We start from the raw sequence: 22390 nt of genomic DNA on the forward strand, positions 1-22390 counted from the left end.
ACCCATGCTAGCCCCTGCTCCATCACTGGAAACACTTTCTGCTCTCTGCCTCTGTATGCTAGTTTGTATTGAACAAATGGAATACAGTCACATTTCCTAGAACTTTAGACAAATGAGAATGGCATTGTATGTATAATTTTTTGGTTAGATCTATTTTTGCTTAGCATATTTTGTTTAGATTTATTTATATTTTGTTTATATTTCTTTTGCTTAGCATACTTATTTTGAAATCATCCACATGGCTGATTTATCAATACTTTATTCAACATTTTTGGTGAGCAGTAATTCATCATATGACTGTGGTAAAATTTGTTTACCCTTTCATTTTTTTTTCCCCATTTATTTTTATTAGTTGGAGGCTAGTTACTTTACAATATTGTAGTGGTTTTTGCCGTACATTCACATGAATCCTCCATGGGTGTACATGTGTTCCCCATCCTGATCCTCCCTCCCACCTCCCTCCCCATTCCATCCCTCTGGGTCATCCCAGTGCACCAGCCCCGAGCACTTGTCTCATGCATCCAACCTGGGCTGGTGATCTGTTTCACCCTTGATAATATACGTGTTTCGATGCTGTTCTCTCAGATCATCCCACCCTCGCCTTCTCCCACAGAGTCCAAAAGTCTGTTCTGTACATCTGTGTCTCTTTTTCTGTCTTGCATATAGGGTTATTGTTACCATCTTTCTAAATTCCACATATATGTGTTAGTATACTGTATTGGTGTTTATCTTTCTGGCTTACTTCACTCTGTATAATGGGCTCCAGTTTCATCCATCTCATTAGAACGGATTCAAATGAATTCTTTTTAACGGCTGAGTAATATTCCATGGTGTATATGTACCACAGCTTCCTTATCCATTCGTCTGCTGATGGGCATCGAGGTTGCTTCCATGTCCTGGCTATTATAAACAGTGCTGCGATGAACACTGGGGTGCACGTGTCTCTTTCAGATCTGGTTTCCTCAGTGTGTATGCCCAGAAGTGGTATTGCTGGGTCATATGGCAGTTCCAGTTTTTTAAGGCGTCCCCACACTGTCCTCCATAGCGGCTGCACTAGTTTGCATTCCCACCAACAGTCTTTTAAGCTTTTGGGTCACCATTTTTCTATTTTTGCCTTTTCGCTTCTCCATTAACCCAGTCATAGTCCTGCTCACATTTACTCTTGATTTGGTTTTCTTATAGGAAGTTACCTTCCTTTTTCTCTATGTACAAAATATATACGCTTTATAAAGAAAAATTATATGCATGTGTGTATATATACGTATTGTTGTTTAGTCACTAAGTTGTGTCCTACTCTTTTGTGAACCCCATGTAGCATGCCAGGCTCCTCAGTCCATGGGATTTCCCAGGCAAGAATATCAAGTGGGCTGTCATTTCCTTCCCCAGGGAATCTTCCCAACCCAGGGATCAAACCCATGTCTCCTGTATTGGCAGGCAGTTTCTTTACCGCTGAGTCACCAGGAAAGTCCATGTGTAAATACATAGCGATACCATCTATAATTACTGTTTAACAATACCATTGATCTCCACCTTTACTCTGAGAGGCAGACAAGAAGCTGTTGCCATCCCCATTTCACCAATGATGAGGAAGATGATAATGATGGTGAGGATGACACTAACTACTTACATTCATTAAGCATTTGCCATGTGCCATGTGCTATTCTCAATGCTTCATCTGTATTAACGCAGCTTTATTTTTTCTCCTAGCAGTTACACATGCCATACTGTATATTTGTTTACCGTCTGCTTCTCCTTCCTAGAATATAAATGCCTTGCCAGGAAGAAACATGGTCTGTTTTTATTTACATCCATATTGCCAGAGGATGAGATGGTAGATAGCATCACCGACTCAACGGACATGAACTTGAGCAAACTCCGGGAGAGAGTGAAGGACAGGGGAGCCTGGCGTGCTCCGGTCCACGGGATTGCAGAGTCGGGCACAACTTAATGACTGAACAACAGCCTATCTTCAGTACATCTACAATTAGCTGGCTCAGTGGGAGGCATTCAAAAACTGTGAAATAAATAAACTAGCTTTCCTAATAGTGTGGGTGAGCCTCACCCAATCCAACGAGGGCCTGAACAGACTGAATAAGAGAGAATTTGCCCTCTGCCTGTCTTCGAGGTGAGACATGATCTGCTCCTGCTTTGGACCTGAACTTGGGCTGGAACTTACACCATCAGCTCTACTGGTTCTCAGGCCTTTGGACTCGATCTGGAACTATATCCTGGCTCTCCATCTTGCTGCCTGCTGATTTTGGGACTTCTTGCCTCCATACTGCATGAATCAATTCCTTATAATCAATTTCTCTCTCATATAAATATATATAATCTCCTATTGGTTCTGTTTCTTCTAGACTAACACAGATGTTCAGATTGGTTAACTGAGCTGAGATTCAAGTACAAGTGCACTGCCAGTCTAGTCCCTTCTGTTTCCTTAAAGCAGAGCACTGTCCTTGCTTTCTTATCCCCACTTGAGTTCTCTTTCACATGTTAAGCCCAAAAGTAAGTTAGTTGGTGAATTAGAAAGGGAATCTGAGGATACCGATTCACTCATTTTTTAGCTGAATGAGTCCCATCTGTTAGACCTTGTTTTTTTAATTTTAATTTTTTAGTTTATTTGTTGTTTTTGTTTTTCCTTTTTCTTTCTGTTTGATCACAAATTAACATTTCTAAGAAGTACAGGTTGTTATTGAGGCACATGTTCAATTTTTCACTTATGTTTTTAGTAAAGCAACAATAATGCCCGTGCCGTGCTAAGACCTTCAGTCACGTCCGACTCTTTGGGACCCTGTGGACTGTAGCCTGCCAGGCTCCTCTGTCCATGGGGATTCTCCAGGTGAGAATACTGCAGCGGGTTGCCATAGCCTTCTCTGGGGAATCTTACAGCCCCGCGATCATCTCCTGCATTGGCAGGCAGGTTCTTTACGACTAGTGCCATTGACTTTAAAAAATATACAGGTGAGAAACGGCTTAAGTGCTTTGTGTTGTTAGGCAGCCATTAACATTTAGAGACGTTAGAGAAAGGCTTCCCCAAACTATGGCAACAGAGGCTCTGGCACCAGAGCTGAACTTGAGACCCCACTCTACTATTCACGGTGCAACCTGGCAAGCCTCTCTGAGCCCTAGTTTCCTCATCTGTGAAAAGGAGATAATGACAGTAACTGCACCACAGAGACACTATGAGGATCACCTAAAATAATGCAAGTAGTGTGCTTAGCACAATAACTAACCATATAAAATAAGCATACAGTAAATGTTAGCTACTTTGAAAGCATGACTAGTTACCTAAAAATATCTCCTCTTCTCTCTCAAATTAACAAAATCCCTAACTTTTAACTGGCTGCCAACGAGTCAGCCTATATGCCGAGACTTCCCTGCAGCTGGGTGAAACTGTGTTTCTAAAGTTTCCTCACTGATCAATGCAAAGAAATAGAGGAAAACAATAGAATGAAAAAGATTACAGATCTCTTCAAGAAAATTCGAGATACCAAGGGAACTTCTCATGAAAAGATGGGCTCAATAAAGGACAGAAATGGTATGGACCTAACAGAAGCAGAAGATATTAAGAAGAGGTGCCAAGAATACACAGAAGAACTATACAAAAGAGAACTTCACAACCCAGATAATCATGATGGTGTGATCACTCACCTAGAGCCAGACATCCTGGAATGAAAAGTCAAGTGGGCCTTAAAGCATCACTATGAACAAACCTAATTGGAGGTGATGGAATTCCAGGTGAGTTATTTCAAATCCTAAAAGATGATGCTGTGAAAGCACTGCACTCAATATGCCAGCAAATTTGGAAAACTCAGCAGTGGCCACAGGACTGGAAAAGGTTAGTCTTCATTCCAATCCCAAAGAAAGGCAATGCCAAAGAATGCTCAAACTCCCACACGCAATTGCACTAATCTCACATGCTTGCAAAGTAATGCTCCAAATTCTCCAAGTCAGGCTTCAACAGTACATGAACCGTGAACTTCCAGATGTTCAAGCTGGATTTAGAAAAGGTAGAGGAACCAGACAGCAAATTGCCAACATCCACTGGATCATCGAAAAAGCAAGAGAGTTACAGAAAAACATCTACTTCTGCTTTATTGACTATACCAAAGCCTTTGACTGTCTGGATCACAATAAACTGTGGAAAATTCTGAAAGAGATGAGAACACCAGACCACCTGACCTGCCTCCTGAGAAATCTGTATGCAGGTCAAGAAGCAACAGTTAGAACTGGACATGGAACAACAGACTGGTTCCAAATTGGGAAAGGAGTATGTCAAGGCTGTATATTGTCACCCTGCTTATTTAACTTATAAGCAGAGTACATCATGAGAAATGCTGGGCTGGATGAAGCACAAGCTGGAATCAAGATTGCTGGTAGAAATATCAATAACCTCAGATAGGCAGATGACACCACCCTTGTGGGAGAAAGTGAAGAATTAAAGAGCCTCTTGATGAAAGTGAAAGAGGAGAGTGGAAAAGTTGGCTTAAAGCTCAACATTCAGAAAACTAAGATCATGGCATCCAGTGCCATCACTTCATTGCAAATAGATGGGGAAACAGTGGTAGACTTATTTTTTGGGCTCCAAAATCACTGCAGATGGTGACTGAAGCCATGAAATTAAAAGACGCTTACTCCTTGGAAGGAAAGTTATGACCAGCCTAGACAGCATATTAAAAAGCAGAGACATTACTTTGCCAACAAAGGTCCATCTAGTCAAGGCTATGGTTTTTCCAGTAGGCATGTACGGATGTGAGAGTTGGACCATAAAGAAAGCTGAGCACCAAAGAATTGATGCTTTTGAACTGTGGTGTTGAAGAAGTCTGTTGAGATTCCCTAGGACGGCAAGGAGATCCAATCAGTCCATCCTAAAGGAGATCAGTCCTGAATATTCATTGGAAGGACTGATGCTGAAGCTGAAACTCCAATACTTTGGCCACCTGATGCGAAGAACTGACTCATTTGAAAAAGACCCTGATGCTGGGAAAGATTGAGGGCAGGAGGAGAAGGGGACGACAGAGGATGAGATGGTTGGATGGCATCATTGACTCAATGGACATGGGTTTTTGTGGACTCCGGGAGTTGGTGATGGACAAGGAGGCCTGGCGTGCTGCAGTCCATGGGGTCGCCAAGAGTCAGACATGACTGAGCGACTGAACCGAAATTGAAACTGAAAGTTCTGGCCAATGAGATGTAGGTGAAAGTGTGATACAGAACCTTCATTAAGTCTTTGTAAGAGACAGAGGGCCTGCCCTTCTTTCCTTTCTCCTTTCTATTGCAGTCTCCTTTCTCCACTTCAGGAATGCAGGTATAATGGCTGGAGCTTTAGCAACTACCTTGAAATATAAGGACAAAGATCCAGATAGTTTTCTCTGAACAGTGTATTAGGAGGAGCCAGATTCTTCTATGGCTATATGTAACCTCCATACCAGTCCTGGGCTGCCAATCTCTGAAATTCTTCTATGTGACAGAGATAACAAATGTCTATCTTGTTTATATCATTATTCCCTGGCATGATAGAGTACCTGTTAAAGGTCCAACTAATCCTAACTACTGTGGCTGGCCCAAAACCAGTTTGAGGTCCCATTTCTGTAAACAAAGGCAAGGATGAGGCAAAATTATAGAAAAGGGGATTCATGTCTTCACAGCCTTTCCTCTCCTTCCAGACAGCACTTGGATGCCACCATCTTCTCTCCCCTGCTCAGAGGTCCAGGCCTTCATGCCAGATGGATATAATTTGTTCTCAAAGGATCTGATAAAACCGATTTCAATTAAAATGTAAAATGATTATATGGCATTTTTTTCTATTTGTCTTGGGCATTTGTATCTTACTTAAGACAATAGTTTCTGATGGAGTATTTGGAATTATTAACAGACCTATGTGAGAATTACTTTTGGGCAGGGAAGCCCACACATAAGGTTATTGCCCACTGCTAAGGCTGACTGTGTTGTAATATAAAGCACCCCACTAGTTTAAGGCAGTTAATGCACCTCTCAAAAAAGGAGTTCACCTTCAACTTCTAAGGAGTCAGGGTTAAGAGAAAGGGAGGAGGGAATTCGTTTGAAAAGGCAATTAATAGCATTTTCATTTCCCTGAGGCTACATATTTTATACAAGTTACTTGAACAATCATTATTGCATCATCAGTTGTACAAGATTCTATGTGTGTGGCTTCCCTGGTGGATCAGCGGTGAAAAATCCACCTGACAGTGCAGGAGACACAGGTTCGATCCCTAGTCCAGGAAGATCCCACATATCGAGGAGCAACTAAACCTGTGCGCCACAACCATTGACCCCGTGCTCTAGAGCCCAGGAGCGACAGCTACTGAAGCCTGAGGACCCTGAAGTCCGTGCTCTGCAACAAGGGAAGTCACTGCAGTGGGAAGTCCTCATGCTGCAACTAGAGAGTGGCCTCTACTCTTCAGTTCAGTTCAGTCACTCAGTTGTGTCCAACTCTTTGCGACCCCATGAACCGCAGCATCCCAGGCCTCCCTGTCCATCACTAACTCCTCGAGTTTACTCAAACTCATGCCCATCGAGTCAGTGATGCCATCCAGCCATCTCATCCTCTGTCGTCCCCTTCTCCTCCTGCCCCCAATCCCTCCCAGTATCAGGGTCTTTTCCAATGAGTCAACTCTTCACATGAGGTGGCCAAAGTATTGGAGTTTCAGCTTCAGCATCAGTCCTTCTAATGAACACTCAGGACTGATCTCCTTTAGGATGGACTGGTTGGATCTCCTTGCAGTCCAAGGGACTCTCAAGAATCTTCTCCAACACCACAGTTCAAAAGCACCAATTTTTCAGCGTTCAGCTTTCTTCACAGTCCAACTCTCACATTCATACATGACCACTGGAAAAACCATAGCCTTGACTAGACGGACCTTTGTTGGTAAACAGGAACTAGAAAAAAACCCACAGCAATAAAGACCCAGCACAGCCAATTATAAAATCAATCGATCAAAAAAATTATAAAAAAATTCTATGCATGATGCAACTCAGAGGGTAATTTATTTGTGACCAGTCAGTGGTTGAACAAAGAACCTAAACCACATTCCCCTAATCTCTGGTCCTCTGGTCAAATACTCTTCACCTTTTCTTCCTTTCTGAATGTAAACTGAATATGAGTAATGGATAGCTTTCATTTGAACAAGACATAATTTATCTATCTGAACTTAAACTACAAGAGAGACAAAACAATCATTTTTTAGAGTAAAAAGTGTGTGTGTGTGTAATAAGTTTTTCCCAAAGGAACATGACCTCTGACCACAAATGTGCATGCTCTCTGGTTTGGTTAAAGTAAAAGTTTCTTACAAGAGCTCAGTGATCTACAGACTACCTAATGAAAACCTCATTGCCTGTCTCCTCTGTGCCTTGATTCCTCAACTGATTCGAAGATCAAATAACTGACAGGGTTATTTAAATGAAACTCTTGTGGCCTTTTCTAGAACCTGGCTCCTTCAGGCTTTCAGACTGATCCTGATCAGAGGTTTGAGGAAGTATCAACTTACTTAATTCAACTATAGTCTCCTAAATGTCTAATTGCACTTGGTAGGCTGAATCCAGGAGAAATTTCTCTACACACATCCCCACTGAGGTAAAATTTTCATGACATTCTACTGACTTTTCTAATATTCAAAAGTCAAGCTTATCTTTGCCACTGTTGCTTTGACTAGCACTGCTAGTTTCAGACCATAAACAACGGGTTGTTGTTTATGATGCCATGACAACCATTAGATTTTTTAAAGTTTTAGAAACTGACTTATATTTCTAGGTAAAACAATGAGCAAGCAAATGAAACCACAAGAAAAGTGCCACAAAGCCCTCATCTGAAAACAGTTCAATGCAAGAAGACAGAATTTCTTCTTTGTAAGTCTCAGAGGTACAATGTTCATTTAACTTTTAAATTCTATGTCCAGGATTTCTAGAAATGCTTGATACCTTTGGTTATCTGAAATTAACAAATGACTTTTATCATCAAAAACTCAACCTCATTAGGTATTTTCTATATGAGTATGACCTTATAACATGAGGTTTTTGCATGTGAAGTTGTTTCTAAAGAAAACAGCAATTAGAAACTGTAAATTTAATTAAAAGCACAGGTGTAGCAAATATGCTGCATAAAAACAAATTTATCACACAGACAGAAAAATTGGAATGTGAATTTTATAAAAATATCACCCCTTTTAAACTTTAAAACTACAGGTTCTTTTAATTAGCAAGTATCAATGGAGCATTAAATGCAATTTAAAAACACAAAACTGCATTTTACACGCTTTTTAGGAACAAATAAAATAGCAAATCAAGAAACATATTTTAATAATAAGTCTCAGGTTTAATTTGCCTATAAAGGAAAATTCAAATTATCTTTTGTAATGAAAACACAAATATCTTTAGTCAGAACAAATTAATATTACTCAATTCTCAATATGCTGTTCTCTTATAAAATAAAAACTCATCAAGTTCCTTCAAAAGAAATCTGTTTTTAATAATACGATCACTGAGTGTAAAACAAAATTTACATAGGCATATGACTAATCATTGATTTTGGTTTTTTAAAATATTTAATCATTTAATTTCTTCTGCTTATTTGCATTAAGTTGAATAAAATTTACATTTAGAAAAGCAAATGATTGCCAAGAAGGAAAAAGAGATTACCCCCCTCCATATATTCTGGAGTAGAATAAACAAACAGATCACACACATAATCCAACCATTTAAAAACATACCTTTGTCTCATGCATCCAACCTGGACTGGCGATCTGTTTCACACTTGAGACAAGTGCTCGGGGCTGGTGCCCCGGGGTGACCCAGAGGGATGGGATGGGGGATCAGGATGGGGAACACATGTACACCCACGGCTGATTCATGTCAATGTATGGCCAAAACCACTACAATATTGTAATTAGCCTCCAACTAATAAAAATAAATGAAAAAATAAAAAAGAGAAAAAAAATAAAAACATCCTTTTGCGGACAACTATAGTCCCATTTCTTGAAGTGTTCTGACTGCATATATGTATTTACTTGAATACAGTCTCTTCAAATCGGCAGACAGCAGAAAAAGAATATCGTAGTGCACATCTGTCAGTAGGTTCCACATTTCAACCAGAAAAGCATTCATCAACGCTCTACTTGGAATGCGTTCTAATAAGAGAAGCGTTTCCGCAAACCAGAATTCTAAACCAAAGATTTTTCCTAAAGAAAGATAATGTGCTTACCGTATAGAGCTCATTGAGAACCTTCATCAAATCCTCATGAAGCTGGAATGCAATCTCTTTGCTCTGTAATAAGAAGAAATTCAGAATATTAAAAAATGTTACAGAAACTTGTTTCTTGATGATTTACATCTTAAAAAGCTCAGACTGAAAATAGAAGAATGTGTGTAACACAATGGAAGGCCAGCATGGCCCTGATATAATAAATATCTTCGACTAAATGGCCCTTTCTAGATACTCAATGTGTGCACCCAAGATCACTGTAGGTTGGACAGAAGCAAATACGTGGACAGGGTGAGTGGCTCTCCCACCATCCAAATCAGACTTTATTAAGAAAGGAGGGAAAAAGTAAGTAAGGTGAAGCACCGGGCTTGCTCGGAACTTGAGTGGCAGAACTTAAAGTCATTAAAAGATGATTTCTAGCTCCTAGTTTCCCATCTCAGTATCATCACAAGGGAATTATGCAGCATGAATTCTAAAAATCTAAGTCAGAAGCCAAAAGGGAAATTAACTCTCCCTTTCCAAAATAAATATTTGACTGACTACGAATTTTCTTTTTAACTGAAGCACAGTTGATTAACAATGTTGTGTTAGTTTCTGGTATATAGCAAAGTGATTCAGTTACACATGTATATAATCAGTTCAGTTCAGTTCAGTCACTCAGTTGTGTCTGACTCTTAGCGACCCCATGAACCGCAGCACGCCAGGCTTCTCTGTCCATCACCAACTCCCGGAGTTCACCCAAATCTATGCCCATCGAGTTGGTGATGCCATCCAACCATCTCATCCTCTATCATCCTTCTCCTGCCCTCAATCTTTCCCAGCATCAAGGTCTTTTCAAATGAGTCAGTTGTTAGCATCAGGTGGCCAAAGTACTGGAGTTTCAGCTTCAGCATCAGTCCTTCCAGTGAACACCCAGGACTGATCTCCTTTAGGATGGACTGGTTGGATCTCCTTGCAGTCCAGGGGACTCTCAAGAGTCTTCTCCAACACCACAGTTCAAAAGCATCAACTCTTTGGCACTCAGCTTTCTTTGTGGTCCAACTCTCACATTCATACATGACCACTGGAAAAACCATAGCCTTGACTAGACGGATCTTTGTTGACAAAGTAATGTCTCTGCTTTTTAATATGCTGTCTAGGTTGGTCATAACTTTCCTTCCAAGGAGTAAGTGTCTTTTAATTTTCAGATTCTTCTCCATTACAGTTTATTACAAGATATTGAATATACTTGCCTGTGCTATAGGACCTTTCTGTTTATTTTATATGTAGTAGTTTGTGTCTGCTAGTCCCAAACTTCTAATTTATCCCTCCCGACCGCTTTCCCCTTCGGTAACCATACAATTGTTTTCTATGTCTTTGAGTCTGTTTTTGTTTTATAATTAAGTTCATTTATACCCTTTTTAAAGGTTCTGCATATAAGTGATAACATGATACCCGTCTTTCCCTTTGACTGACGACAATTTTAATTTTAAGAAAACACTTCCAAAGTAGTGAATTGGTAAGGCCACTTATGATCCACATATGTTTTGCCTCTGCATTTATTATTGTTATCTTTTCATTAAGACAAAAAAGAGAGTTTTACTCTTTCACTCAGTTGGTCAATGACAGCATTAAAGATATTTTTCCCTAGGTTAATTCCGAGGGTTTCACAGAGAAGTATTTTGATTATTTTTTTTCAGGAAAATCTGTAAGCTACTTTAAAGGAAATCATATATCCAAATTACTTTTTTTTGTTTTGAGCTCCTTTAGTCAGCTACAGAGAATGAAAAAAAAAATGTGTAGCATGGTTTAATCTACGGTTTGAGATAATAACAACAATATCCATGGTTGATTGATGTGTCTCCAACAGACTGCCAGATATGATAAAAGGCCATATCTTCTGTGATCCTGGTGTCCTGCACACTGCGTGGGCTCAAGGCCAGAACTAGGTGAGGCAAGTGAAGAGATGAGGGTATGGAATTTAAGGAGACCCTAGGCCAGGTTCTGCTTCAGCACACAGAAAGTTTCCAATCAACACTTGCTAAAAGAATCTGTACGTTGAAATACTGTTTGTGTAACTGCTGAAGTAGCTACTACCTTTGCTGAAGGCTGGTCACTCCTAAGAAGGCAGACAACAAGGACCCGCAGACCACCCTTAATAAAATAATAGGACCTAGAGGAAACACCGTTCATCTGCAAACACAAGGTCATTGGGATAGGCCTCCCTTAAGAAAGGCCAAATGTGATGAAGCAAAAATTCGTGAACATAAAATGTTCACGACACGGGAAGATGACATGAGGGCAGACGTTGAACTCTGAGAAATTCCAGTTCAGTAGGAGCATTTGTCTCGGGTTTTCCTGGAGTGATAAGGATGCTGCTGTTTATCAAACTCTGAGAGTTTTAAAATCCCTACACTGGAGTTAAGAGATTTTGTGTTTTGTTGTGTTCCTCTAAGTGAAGAGGTGGGTTAACAATCACTGGAGAGGGAAAGGCAAGGCACAAAGTGAGCAGATGAAGCCAACTGAAACTCATTTTATTTGCCCTAAATCCCAGCTATTCTGACTGCATACATTACACTGCAATCTCCTATGACCTCAGTTTGGTGTTATTTTAATATCGTATTTCATTTAAGGATCTGAGCTACCAATTCAGAACTCTCTAATGGGATCAAAGGCCACCAAGTAACTCTGCTCGACTGCCTACATTGCAGGTAGCAAGTCTGAAAAGAAAATATTTCTTGGCTAAGGCTTTAGAAGAAAAACAGAAAAAATCCCTTAGGTCCAATTAACCCCAAGCCAAGAAAATTTAGGATCAGAAGTCAAGCATCCAAGTATCCAAGTCAAGTATTTTCGGGCAAGCAAAAAAGATTCTTTGCATATTTCATATTTTACAAGATTTCAGGTAACAAGGTAGAAGAAATCTGGCATTACACACACACTGTCACATTTTTGTTTACCTTTGCTCAGAGGCCCTGAAATTAAAAGTTATCTGGGAGGCAGTATAGAATAATGCTTAAAAGCAAGGACGCTGGAGTCAATGGTGGGACCAAAATCTGAAAGGCTTTGAATTCCCTTGGGCCTCAGTTTCTAAACCTATTAAAGGAATGCAGTCCTTGTACCTATGTCATAGGCAAGATCACAACATCAGTCAGATGACACAGACATTGCACTCAGAATGGTACCTATCACACAGTAACACCCCATAAATGTTTAATTATTTAATTCTTTCCTAAACACTGTAATGCTAACTCCCTTGAGTGAAAAGGCCAAGTTGTGTTTTTCCTTCTTTTGGTCTCTGTGGATACTTATTCCATTGACTTCCACGCAGACAGTGCTTGGCAGATCCTGGCTGAAATGAATTTGATGTCCCCCAAAACCACTCCACCCCTTGGCCTGGACTTTAGATCCATCCAAGTGACCCCTGATTCGGAAGGGACCCAAGCACTGTGTTCTGGCCCCTGAACCCTTACCTCCATATACCCTTGCCATTCGTGTTCACTGAACTTACCTGTGTTCCATTTTCGTGGGGGTCCTATTACTATTGGTATCAGATGAATTAATCAAACATCCATTAAGAAATGGATAAGCCAATGCGATAAGTCATATACGACTCATGCAAGAGGCCCTCGAAGGGCCAGACTCCAGCGTGAACCTTAAATTTTGTGAAAAGTTGGTGGGGAATTATTTTCAGGTAGGAAGACCCCCTGGCTACTCTCACGACACATCACCGAAGTTTCCACTTATTTGTTTGCTTTGAATGACAATTTAAACCCCCCATGATATAATCAGTAACCTCGAAATTAACCATTTTCTCCCTACCACCACTCCTTTTGTTGCAGAGATGGTTGAAGAATTGGGCTATGTGCTGAAACACGAGACCATGTGACTAGAGAGTGAAACATGAATTTGCACACCCTTTTGTTCACAGACACTTGGCTGGACAATATCAAGACTGAGTCTGAGTGCTGGGGGCTTGGTCCCTGTTCTTATGGCATGTAAAAAAGTGAAAGTCACTCAGTTGAGTCCAACTCTGTGAACTCATGGACTGTAGCCTGCCAGGATCCTCTGTCCGTGGAATATTCCAAGCAAGAATACTGGAGTGGGTTGCCATTCTCTTCTCTCGTGACACAACAACAATGAAAAGATCACTGCATGTTGTCCCCTCCCTCAACTTTAAACATGTCTTCAATTTATTACAGTAAGAGAAAGGGGAGTGTTTCTTCTAAATATGACTCTGGACCTCAAAAGCAGCAATCTTAAACCAAAACACATCTGCTGTGGCACACAGTATGCTGACCTACTCAACTAACGCACTGAAGTCCTTTAATTAGAAAGTATCTGGGTTATCAAATCCATCAAAATTCAATAGGTTAAGTACACCTCTGGATTCTATTTCATTAAAAATTTGAAAACCGAGAGAACAGACCCTTGACCAAGAGCTGCTAGGTAAGAAAAATGATATGAGTATTCAGGAAAGCAATCAATGTTCCCTTTGTACAAGAGAAAAAAATAACTTTATGAAATGATGTATGTTTGAAATAAAGCTTTTTCTATGTTATTTGAGACTGAGTGATTACTTTTGTACAGGGAAGGTGAGTTCTCTCCAACTGCTTCAGGTATGAAGTTGGAAAAGCAGAGTTTTCTCCCCCATTTTGTGGGCCTACGTAAGTTCAGATGATGGTAAAACTTCTAATGCATTGCAATAGGATTCTAAGATTCTAAGCAAAGGGGATGGAAAACTGATTAGAGCTTCCATTCACTTGACATTTATTGAATGTCTCCAATGTCTAAACCCTGACTTGAATACTAAGTCAATTTTTAATTGTTTCCTATTTACTGTCACTAAAACTTAAGTCCAAAAGGTACAGTCCCAAAGTGTCTACCTTTTTCCATTATAAAAACAAATTAAGTATATTGAAGAACATTGCAAAAATAGTGAACAAAAGGATAAAATGGCTCAGATGGTAAAGAATCTGCCTGCAATATAGGACACCTGGGTTTGATCCCTCAGCTGGGAAGATCCCCTGGAAAAGCGAATGGCAACCCACTCCAGTATGCTTGCCTGGAGAATCCCATGGATGGAGAAGCCTGGTGGGCTTCAGTCCATGGGGTCGCAAAGACATGACTGAGTGATTTTTACTTTCACCACCATTATAATTTGATCAGTGTATTTCCTTCAAGTTTGTTTATCTAAACATAGGTCTCAGTTGTAATCATTCTACAGTAATAAAGTATCTATTTTACTCTGCCTTTTTTCAGTTATCAAATATTTTTCTATGTGCTTATATAATTTTCTGAACATTATTTTTGATTTATAACTAGCCAGTGAAGGTATCTTAACCATTTTTCTATTATGGTTTCCATTATTTCCACTATTTTCCACCATTCGATTACTTACTTATTCATTTAACTTCACTAATATATTTTAAGCACTCTGAACTACTATCATGAAAGCTGTTCTGAAGGCATTCTTGCATTTTATGTTGTTTCTTTAATATGAATTCCCAGACGTGAAATTAAGACCCTCGATTCGTATCGGAAGAGTACTTTCTAAAAGGGTTATAATGAACTTATAATGCTTCAGGACAATAGGGTCACTCATGTCAGAATCTGGGGTTTATCCAAGATCTGCATCATCTCTTTTGAAAGAGAAGCCACCAATTCCATCTATTCTGACTGATCTGTTTTTCTGTATGGTATTAGAATTTCCTTTTAAGATAAAGATCTAACTATGTCCTTCCTCTGATTAAAACCCATCAAATGCTTGCTATAATATTTTCAGGATGGCGTTCCAATTTCTTAAATCACTCATAACTTCCCCTGTCAAACCAGTCTACCTTTCCTTCCACAAATCTCAAACCACATCCTTCAACCTGTTCATGAACTGCTCATTCCCGGGTCCTGCTTTCACATCTCTGCTTTTCCCATGCTGTCGACCCCTGCCGGAACTCCCCCTTCCTTCTCTGGCCTGCTACAGTCCTACATGTGACTACTCTGTGAAGACTTTACTGTAACTTTACCATGTCCTTCAAATAAAGAGACTAGACCCTCCCTTCTCTGGGACTTTATAATACATTCATTTATCATCACTTATATGCTGTATGATTTAGTGGTTAAATGTTCAAACTATAAGACTGAACGCGTTTTCAAACTCTGTGCATAAGTTAATTTTTTGACTTTCCTCAATGGCAAAACAGAGATGCCAATAGTCTCCACATCACGGGGTTTTATTCGGATGGTTCTTATTTTATTAAAGTTTTTTTGATGTGGACTATTTTTAAAGTCTGTGTTACAATATCACTTCTATGTTTTGTTTTTTTGGCCAAGAAGCATGTGGGATCTTAGCTCTCCAATCAGGGGTCAAACCTGTACCCCCTGAACTGAAAGGTTCAGTCTTAACCACTGGACTGACGGGGAAGTCCCCGTGATGGTCCATATTAAACACTTGACACAAAACCCAGCATCGAGTAAGCATTAAACGGATGCTGCCTGTTATTATTACACTCCTCATGTTTCTATTTCTCTTCATAAACAGAGGGTTTTTTGTATTTTTTTGAAAGCAGGGATTCCTAGGGACTGCTCTGGTGCCTGGCACATTGTAGGTGCCTGATAAACTTTTGATGAATGAATGGGACCCAGAGCTGAGTAAGCATGGCTTACGCCCTCCAGAGTTCACAGTCTCATGGAGGATGTAGATGGGCCCAAAGCTTCCTATACGGAGCTCTGTGATAAGTGCTACACTGGGTGGCCCCTGGCCAGATCGCTATTCCTAGAGAATTGCAGGCTTGTTCCCTGGAACCTCCCAGAAAGGAGAGAAAGGAGGGCAGAAGAGCATAATTAAAACAATCATAATTGAGTACATTGAGCAATCAATCAAGTAATCCATGTGGTTGTATTAAATGACCAATTCAGAGGGCCTCTGGCCTCTCATGGAGTTATTTTATAAAGTAAATCTATTGTGATGATCAGTCAAGAAACCCTAACCTTATGCTGAGTCAGAGTGAGGCTGAGAGAGGAGAAAAACCAGATTAAATATTTAATAAGAGGGTTGCATATGATTTTAGTGTCTTACGCTTGGTGAGTTTTGGATGTGAACTCTCATTAAAAGGGTCAGCCCATACTTTCACAGTGTACGTGCTTTTAAATTTCCAAAAGCTCATGTTCATGTGTTCTTATAATAATACATCTCTTAATTCTTGTAAACTCTGAAGACAGCAGCAATAGCATCCTCCAAAATGCCTAATGGAAAAAGCTGGGTTGGGCTTAATGGTCTGAAGCAAACTTCTGGATCATATTAATAGCATTTTTGCACATTTCCTTTTTATCTGTCAAGGGACATCATTTTGTACTTGTTAAAATCACAACTAAATATCAGTACATGGAATCATCCTCACAATCGACTTCATTTCCAAGAAGAAAAATAATCAACATTCTTTCAGATAAAATTCCATGCCACTTAGAAACTGTGAGAAAATTAGGAAAAGCAATAGTAGATACAGGGAAAACGGTTAGAACTAGTCTAACAGTTGCTCAGTCGTGTCCGACTGTTTGCGATCCCATGGACTGTAACCCGCCAGGCTCCTCCAGCCATAGAATTGTCCAGGCAAGAATACTGGAGTGGGTTACCATTCCCTTCTCCAGGGGATCTTCCCAATCCAGGGGCTGAACTCAGGTTTTCTGCATTGCAGGCAGATGCTTTACCATCTGAGCCACCAGGGAAGCCCAGTTATAGGGGAACCAGAGCTTAATTTTGAAACAAGACCAAGTGTAACCTTAAAGGAACGATCTGGGGTATCTCCTAGAATGTGGACTGATGTAACTGCTGGCAAATGAGGTTTTGCCTGTGAGCAGGCAAAGGTGCTAAGTCAGGCACACAGTGTCACTCATAACCGCCCAGGGATAAGAGTACTTGGACAGATTAAGCAGTAACTCAAGACTGAACTTTTAAATCCTATAGGAAATAAGGTATACGAAATAACTATTTTCATGTTCAGCGTGCATTACTTTAACTCTTCAAGAATCACAATGTTTCATGCTAGAAATATTTCTCCACTCAAAATGGTGATACACTGGAAACAGCACTTTAGTGTCACTAAATGAAGAATCATTCAAGCACAAACTCTCAAGAGTTGATGTAAATAAGCCGACCTAGCTAAAATCAGAATGTGTCATGAACTCTGGTTGAGACTGTAACAATTAACTAAAAAATATCATGGATATATTTCCAGACCATGTTTCAATATGCTGAACTTTACAAAAACGTAATAGTTCAGTTTTATTATTCCATAAGCCTCTTATCCTTCTCCATCAGAGGGCAGGCAGACTGAAAACTAACATCACAGAAAACTAACCAGTCTGAACACATGGACCATGGCCTTGTCTTACTCAATGAAACTATGAGCCATGCTATGTAGGGCCACCCAAGATGGACGGGTCCTGGTGGAGAGTTCTGACAAAACGAGTTCTGGCAAAACATGGTCCAATGGAGAAGGGAATGGCAAACCACTTCAGTATTCTTGCCTTGAGAACCCCATGAACAGTATGATAAGGCAAAAAGATAGGACACTGAAAGATGAACTCCCCAGATCAGTAGGTGCCCAACAGGCTACTGGAGATAAGTGGAAAAATAACTCCAGAAAGAACGAAGAGACGGAGCCAAACCAAAAACAACATCCCAATGTGAATCTGACAGGTGATGGAAGTAAAGTCTGATGCTGTAAAGAGCAATGCTGAATAGGAACCTGGAATGTTAGGTCCATGAATCAAGGTAAATTGGAAGTGGTCAAACAGGAGATGGCAAGAGTGAACATCAACATTCTAGGAATCAGCGAACTAAAATGGACCAGAATGGGTGAATTTAACTCGGATGACCACTATATCTGCTACTGTGGGCAAGAATCCCTTAGAAGAAATGGAGTAGCCATCATAGTCAACAAAAAGAATCCGAAATGCAGTACTTGGATGCAATCTCAAAAACAACAGAATGATTCCTGTTCATTTGCAAGGCAAACCATTCAATATCACAATAATCCAAGTCTATGCCCTGACCAGTAATGCTGAAGAAGTTGAAGTTGAATGGTTCGATGAAGAACTACAAGACCTTCTAGAACACCCCAAAAAGATGTCCTTTTCATTATAGGGGACTGGAATGCAAAAGTCAGAAGTCAAGAAATACCTGGAGTAACAGGCAAATTTGGCCTAGGAGTACAGAATGAAGCAGGGCAAAGGCTAATAGAGTTTTGCCAAGAGAATGCACTGATCATAGCAAAAACCCTCTTCCAACAACACAAGTGAAGACTACAAATGGACATCACCAGACGGTCAATACTGAAGTCAGACTGATTATATTCTTTGCAGCCAAAGATGGAGAAGCTCTATACAGTCAGCAAAAACTAGACAGAGAGCAGACTGTGGCTCAGATCATGAACTCCTTATTGCCAAATTCAGACTTAAATTGAAGAAAGTAGGGAAAACCACTAGCCCATTCAGGTATGACCTAAATCAAATCCCTTATGATTATACAGTGGAAGTGACAAATAGATTCAAAGGATTAAATCTGATAGACAGAGTGCCTGAAGAACTATGGATGGAGGTTCATGACACTGTACAGGAGGCAAGGATCAAGACCATCCCCAAGCAAAAGAAATGCAAAATGGCGAAATGGTTGTCTGAGGAGGACTTACAAATGGTTGAGAAAAGAAGAGAAGCAAAAGGCAGAGGAGAAAAGGAAAGATACACCTATTTGAATGCAGAGTTCCAAAGAATAGCAAGGAGAGATAAGAAAGCCTTCCTCAGTGATCAATGCAAAGAAATAGAGGAAAGCAATAGGATGGGAAAGACTAGAGATCTCTTCAAGAAAAGTCGAGGTACCAAGGGAACATTTCATGCAAAGATGGGCTCAATAAAGGACAGAAATGGTATGGAGCTAACAGAAGCAGAAGATATTAAGAAGAGGTGCCAAGAATACACAGAAGAACTATACAAAAGAGAACTTCACGACCCAGATAAGCACGAAGGTGTGATCACTCACCTAGAGCCAGACATCCTGGAATATGAAGTCAAGTGGGCCTTAGGGAGCATCACTACGAGCAAAGCTAGTGGAGGTGATGGAATTCCAGTTGAGCTATTTCAAATCCTGAAAGATGATGCTGTAAATGATGCACTCAATACGCCAGCAAATTTGGAAAACTCAGCAGTGGTCACAGGACTGGAAAAGGTCAGTTTTCTTTCCAATCTCAAAGAAAGGCAATGCCAAAGAATGCTCAAACTACCACACACAATTGCACTCATCTCACACGCTAGCAAAGTAATGCTCAAAATTCCCTAAGCCAGGCTTTGACAGTATGGGAACTGTGAACTTCCAGATGTTCAAGCTGGATTTAGAAAAGGCAGAGGAGCCGGAGATCAAATTGCCAACATCATCGAAAAAGCAAGAGAGTTCCAGAAAAACATCTACTGCATTATTGACTATGCCAAAGCCTTTGACTGTGTGGATCACAATAAACTGTGGAAAATTCTTCAAGAGATGGGAATACCAGGCCACCTATCTGCTCCTAGAAATCTGTATGCAGGTCAGGAAGCAACAGTTAGAACTGGACATGGAACAACAGACTGGTTCCAAATAGGAAAAGGAGTACATCAAGGCTGTATGCTGTCACCCTGCTTATTTAACTTATATGCAGACTACATCATGAGAAACGCTGGACTGGATAAAGCACAAGCTGGAATCAAGATTGTTGGGAAAAATATCAATAACCTCAGATATGTAGATGATACCACCCTTATGGCAGAAAGTGAGGAAAAACTACAGAGCTTCTTGATGAAAGTGAAAGAGGAGAGTGAAAAAGCTGGCTTAAAGCTCAACATTCAGAAAACTAAGATCATGGCATCCAGTCCCATCACTTCATGGCAAATAGATGGGGAACCAGTGGAAACAGTGGCAGACTTTACTATTTTGGGCTCCAAAAACACTGCAGATGGTGACTGCAACCATGAAATTAAAACATGCTTGCTCCTTGGAAGAACAACTATGACAAACCTAGACAGCATATTAAGAAACGGAGGCACTGCTTTGTTGAGATAGGTCCGTCTAGTTAAAGCTATGATTTTTTCAGTAGTCATGTTTAGATGTTAGTATTGGACCATAAAGAAGGCTGAGTACAAAGAATTGATGCTTTTGAACTGTGGTGCTGGAGAAGACTCTTGAGCGTCCCGTGGACAGCAAGTAGGTCAAACAAGTCAGTCCTAAAGGAAATGAACCCTGAATATTCATTGGAAGTAGTAATGCTAAAGCTCCAAAATTTTGGGCACCTGATGTGAGGAGCCAACACATTGGAAAAGACCCTGCTGCTGGGAAAGATTGAGGGCAGGAGAAGGGGACAACAGCGGACAAGATGGCTGGCTGGCATCACCGACTTAATGGACATGAGTTTGAGCAAACTCTGGGAGATGGTGAAGGACAGGTAAGCCTGGTGTGCTGCAGTCCACGGGGTCACAAAGAGTCAGACACGCCTGAGTGACTGAACAACAACTGTGATAGTTGTTCACCGTCTTGCAGCTAGTAGTATTAAGGACACTTTCTTTATAACACTTCAAGGGCTGGAAGCTAAGACCTGGGGAGGATTAGGAGACAACATACACCTCTCAGTGACCTGCATTGCTTGCAATCACACTGTTTTGTAAGAGCTGGTCCAAACCCACATTTGCATAGTTAATGTAAGCCTAAAAATCTTGGAATCATGGTTAGATTTTTTTCTCCCCCTAATAAGCTAAAGAGCCATCAGACAAAGGAGTAGAAGCCTTAAAATCTGATTAGGATGGACTGAGTAACAATGTCCTGGTTTAAATTTCCATCAGACCTTTCATAAAATAACAACAAAAAGCCATTTGATTCATTCTGGATCTACATGAATGAGAACTTTTAGAAGACAATATCATTTTAAGTATGGAAATACTCTCTAGCCATAAGTCATGACAGAGCAAAAACCATCACCCACATTACTAATGCACCAGCTCGCTAACTAGTTTCCCCAAGACTGGTTTTTTTCTCATTCCAATTTACTCCTTCCACTGCTCTCCAAAAACAACACTGACGATGTCACACCCTGATGCAAAATCTCTTTGTTTCTAGATGTGTGTGCGTGTATGCTCAGCTGCTTTATTTGTGTCTGACTCTTTGCGACCCTATGGACTATAGCCTGCCAGCCTCTTTCAGTCCACAGGATTCTTCAGGCAAAAATACTGGAGTGGGTTGCCATGCCCTCCTCCAGGGGATCTTCCTGACTCAGGGATCGAACCTGCCTCTCCTGTGGCTCCTGCATTGCAGGCAGATTCTTCATTGCTGAGCAAGTGGGGAAACACCCTAGGTGCTTAGATAACAACATACCAACTCCTTACACTGGGAATCAAAATTCTTGCATGCCTGCAGCCTTCACCCCTACCCGCCATTTCTAGAACTCAGGTAGGTGTTACCCCCTGATGTATGCTTTGCTACATTACAGGCTACACTCCTAAGCCCAGCCAGCTGCGTAACTGATGCGAGCTTTAGGTTCAGGCCAAAATGAGGTGGCCTACAATGACAACTGTAGTGCATGGAATTCTCCAGGCCAGAATACTGGAGTGGGCAGCCTTCCTTTCTCCAGGGGATCTTCCCAACCCAGGGACTGAACCCAGGTCTCCCGCATTGCAGGCAGATTCTTTACCAGCTGAGCCACAAGAGAAGCCCAAGAGTTCTGGAATGAGTGGCCTATCCCTTCTCCAGGGGATCTTCCCGACCCAGGAATTGAACTGGCATCTTCTGCATTGCAGATGTATTCTTTACCAACTGAGCTATCAGGGAAGCCCAAGAAATGAAATTTTAGTGGGAATGTTTATTCAAGTCAATGCATTAGACAATTATGGTTCTGTGTTCCACTGGACACTATCAAAGTTTAAAAAGTGACAGTGATGCTTGTATTTATTCACTATCAATTACCGAATATTATGGGATTTTCTCAATTTATATAGTTCACATATCCAGGGTCAAATTTTGTTTTATTTTTTAAGTTTCTAGGTTGATCTGACAACGTATTTTGTTGGTAAAATTTCTGTTTGTTTCTATGTAATTGCTTCCCTAATGGTGAAAGTGAAAGTGAAGTCGCTCAGTCGTGTCCGACTCTTTGCGACCCCGTGGACTGTAGCCTACTAGGCTCCTCC

The 22390-nt window shown here is 40.6% G+C and overlaps 1 protein-coding gene across 3 annotated transcripts in view; it reads right to left on the reverse strand.

The window, feature by feature from the left end:
• SRGAP1 (SLIT-ROBO Rho GTPase activating protein 1) overlaps positions 1–22390 on the reverse strand; it is a 298404-nt gene that overhangs the window by 112126 nt on the left and 163888 nt on the right. For all 3 annotated transcript variants that reach the window (XR_009690798.1, XM_061130901.1, XM_061130896.1), the window contains exon 4: positions 9218–9280. Coding sequence is in view for 2 of the 3 variants with exons in the window: in XM_061130901.1 (XP_060986884.1) it covers positions 9218–9280 (63 nt within the window). In the remaining variant the exon portion in view is untranslated. The remainder of the gene's footprint in view (positions 1–9217; positions 9281–22390) is intronic.

Source organism: Dama dama, chromosome 3 (assembly GCF_033118175.1).
Source record: "Dama dama isolate Ldn47 chromosome 3, ASM3311817v1, whole genome shotgun sequence".
Taxonomy (NCBI): Eukaryota; Metazoa; Chordata; class Mammalia; order Artiodactyla; family Cervidae; genus Dama; species Dama dama.